Source organism: Protomyctophum parallelum, assembly GCF_964188405.1.
Source record: "Protomyctophum parallelum genome assembly, chromosome: 1".
NCBI classification, from domain to species: domain Eukaryota; kingdom Metazoa; phylum Chordata; class Actinopteri; order Myctophiformes; family Myctophidae; genus Protomyctophum; species Protomyctophum parallelum.
The window spans coordinates 35,569,658-35,573,208 of record NC_139697.1 but is presented as its reverse complement, the minus strand read 5'-3'; the positions used below and the strand labels follow the sequence as shown (position 1 = coordinate 35,573,208).

Genomic DNA, 3,551 nt, shown 5'->3' with positions numbered 1-3,551 from the left:
CTTCCCTTCCCTTTGTCTTATAGCTAAGAATCTCTCATGTCACGTCTTCCTCGAAGCTGTGACCATTCTGCTTGTCGTTGCTACGCAACAAACTTGGAGTAACAAGAATCATTATGGAATGAGCCATTCATTTAAAACGATACTTTCAGGGAGGCATTTTTAAACCCGTAGACATGACCTCACTTGTAAAAAAACCTGACGTTTTGTCCATTGTCCATTTTATGTGGACATCGCTTTCTTAATTGCCATTTCATAGGATTTCAGTTCTAGAGGCCTTTGCTACCTCCTCTATCTGATGTTGGCATGCATGTGGTTATAATGACAGCCAATGATAAGCTGTTGTCAGACCCACAACGCGTATATACTTCCTGGTCCCCTGTGTCCACCTCCACACCCCGGCTCTTGACCCCATGTGACCCATGAAGCAATCCAATTCCATTTCCCTCTGCCAGCTGCCCTGACTGATTACTCTGAGTGACTCCATTCATCGGAAGGAGTGGGGGGTCTAGAGGGGGCCTGCTAAGTATGTGTGTGAGTGAGTGAGTTGGTGTTTGTTTGCCAGTGAATTGTGTATGCGAATGCGAGTGCTATAGAGAGTGTCTGACTGAGTCTGTGTGTGTGTGTGTGTGTGTGTGTGTGTGTGTGTGTGTGTGTGTGTGTGTGTGTGTGTGTGTGTGTGTGTGTGTGTGTGTGTGTGTGTGTGTGTGTGTGTGCGCGTGGGTGCGTGCGTGCGAGTAATGTTTTATTACAAGTTTGATTTTGTGTCTGCAAGATCCCCCTGGCAAAACAAACTCGGGAACCAATTAGGCAGATGCAGTGTCAAGGTCCCTTTACATGACTAATAGGCTAATCAACAATAGAGAAGCAGTACTCTTGAAGCCTTAAGCCTAATTTAGGCCTTTCTCCATTGAAACAGCAAACGTTTACTGATTTGAGTGCAGTTTGCAGGTTCTCCTCTGTATGACCAATCAACTAACTAAAATTACCAGGAAAGATGCACAGTGAAATCCTGAGTGTTCATTTAACTCGGAGAGCTCCAGACAAATGGTTATATTTGTATGCTCTCTGAGTTAAATGAACACTCAGAGGTTTTAATGTGCCCCTAGAGGTGAATTACTCTCTCAGGCCTGAATTACTCTATCTCTCTCTCTCTCTCTCTCTCTCTCTCCGCCCCTCTCTCCTACTTTGTGTGCACAACCCGACCGCATGTATGTGCCACTAAATTCGCTTTCCGTTTGTGCATTCGCATTCGCTTTTCCGTTTGTGCATTCATCGAAGATAGTGATTTCTTTGCAATTGCCTTCCCCGCATGTTATTACTATGTGTACTACCATGGTCAGATACACATATCAACAATACAATTATAGGGTTTTATAATGTCACAATTCCAAACAAAATTGTTCTACATAGACCATGCAGTTTCCATTTAAACAATATACTCAGTGTCATATACATTTTATGACAAGAAACTGAACTTTGAAAGGTAAACGGCCAGGCCAAAGCCACAGAACAGATGTGTACTATTGTCTTCAATATCTACAATGTAGACAGATTTCAACAAGAACTGAACCAAGAAATAGTCCAGAAACGTAGCAGCAGTTTCAGTATCAATAAGACACCATCGGTGGGATTTTCATGAGATTTCGAGTCTGTATGTGTAGAGAGATTTCTGAGTCCATATGTGCAGGGCTGCCAACATTGGACTGTGAGAATCCATGAGGTATTTGGGGGGGTCCTCCCTCAGCAACTTTTTAACAGAGTAGATGTAATGTCCTGTGTTCTGGTGAATTTGGGGAGTTTGATACTTTGTTTTATCAGGCTTGCTTTACTATAGCATTGGAAAATGATGGGTACATATTCAGCCATTAATACACAAAAAGTAGGCCTACATAAATTGATTTGATGACTGAAGCGATGTAAGACCCATCTTTAATAATAACCATTCATTATTTAAGTGAACTCTGTATGATTGCATAAACGTTTTCACATGTAGATGTAAGCTGACTGAATGGTGAATATTGGGAGTTTGATACTAAATCCAGGAGAAATCCAGGGGACATGGCAATGATGATCGTAGAGTTGGCAACCCTGTCTAATATATGTACACTACAGTATGTGTGCTCTGCTCTCTTAACTTAGCACTTCCAAATCCTCGTCGACTATAGACACATGTGAGGAGGATTCTCGAGTCGGACTGGAGCCTACTCTTAAGTTGATCGAGCCATATAATTTTGCTGAATGTTTGGAATAGGCAAAAACTCTTCTCCTGATCATCTCCTCTTTCCACATGGAGATCATAAGCAGGGTGGAGAGAAACACGCCTCCGAGGGTGAGCAGACATAGTCCGGCTATGACACATCGGTCCAAATGGGCCCCCAACCTCGCTTTCTCCCGCTCCAATCTCTCCATTTCCCGGGCCGAGACACTGTCAGGGTTCACTTCCACGTCCCTCGGGACAGTGTAGGATATTACGACCAAGGAAATGCCAGTCACTAGGCAAGTAACAGCGATGATGAAACCGTAATCCACTGATTTCCCTGAGCCCTCGGACGGGAGCTCATCGTCGGACAACATAGAAAGTTCCGCGATGTCGTCCTCCTCCTCGTGGAGTTCGGTCGAGGAGCTGTTACAGGGATTCTGTGGACTTGGATGGTCCTGATGGCAGACTGTTGAGTGGCTCTGATCACTGTCGTCTTGGCACAGTGTTGGTGTTGAATGGACCTCCTGATCAATGACGAATTGACAGGTGAAGGATGTTTCTACTTCGTCATGTAGTCGCTGGCTGTGTGTTGTTGCCGTGCCAGCAGAAGGCTGCCATGGTCCCGGGGTCGCTGTCCATGGTGCTGAGTGCTCGCACGCTGGTGCTCCGCTCTCACAGCGCCGCTCCTTCTCGGCGGAATAACTAATTTCTTTGATACTTTGGTAATTTGAAACTGCCGTAACATCATTCTGAGCTGGTCGATTTCTTGGTTGATCGAAGTAAATAAGCTCTAGATTAGCCATTTGTATATGGGCTGCGGGGTTGCCCTATATTATCAATCATCCCTATACGTCCGTCCCTGTCAATGAAACGGATGAAAACAATTACGCTCAAACTTCGTGTTAACCTGCAGTAAACACCAATTACTTTTAGCTATATTATTTTTGATTGATTTTCTACAAAGCTGCAATGTATAGAAGCATCTCTGTGACTTTGCACAAACAACATGCAGACACACCAATCAAATCCAGGCATAGCCTATGCTATACTGCAGCTTTCTAGGGTGCAACACAAACATTAAATATCGACTTCAATGTAATTGAATCTGCATGACTTCAAAGCGAAGACCACGTTAACTTAACATTTTGAAACAGCTTTTTTGGAAACCACGCGTTTCCAAAAAACTAATTTGTCATTTTTCATTTGTCAGCTGGCTATATTGCACGAAAGATTAAATATGGCGGAAAATAAATGTTGATACAGTTCTGCACTTAACAGGTTATTAAATGATAAACATGTAATGCCTACCTTTTCTCTGCGTGTGGGTTGCTTTCATCCCCGGCTTGTCTTC

General features: G+C 43.6%; 1 protein-coding gene across 1 annotated transcript; it reads right to left on the bottom strand.

Moving 5' to 3' along the window:
* Nucleotides 1-2,040: 2,040 nt before the first annotated feature.
* LOC310867823 (transmembrane protein 74) lies at nt 2,041-3,003 on the bottom strand (the record flags this gene model as incomplete). The annotated part of the gene is made up of 1 exon (XM_083777967.1): nt 2,041-3,003. One exon carries the CDS (start codon nt 3,001-3,003, stop codon nt 2,131-2,133), a length of 873 nt encoding a protein of 290 aa, XP_083634093.1. The 3' UTR covers nt 2,041-2,130.
* Between the last annotated feature and the right edge of the window lie 548 nt (nt 3,004-3,551).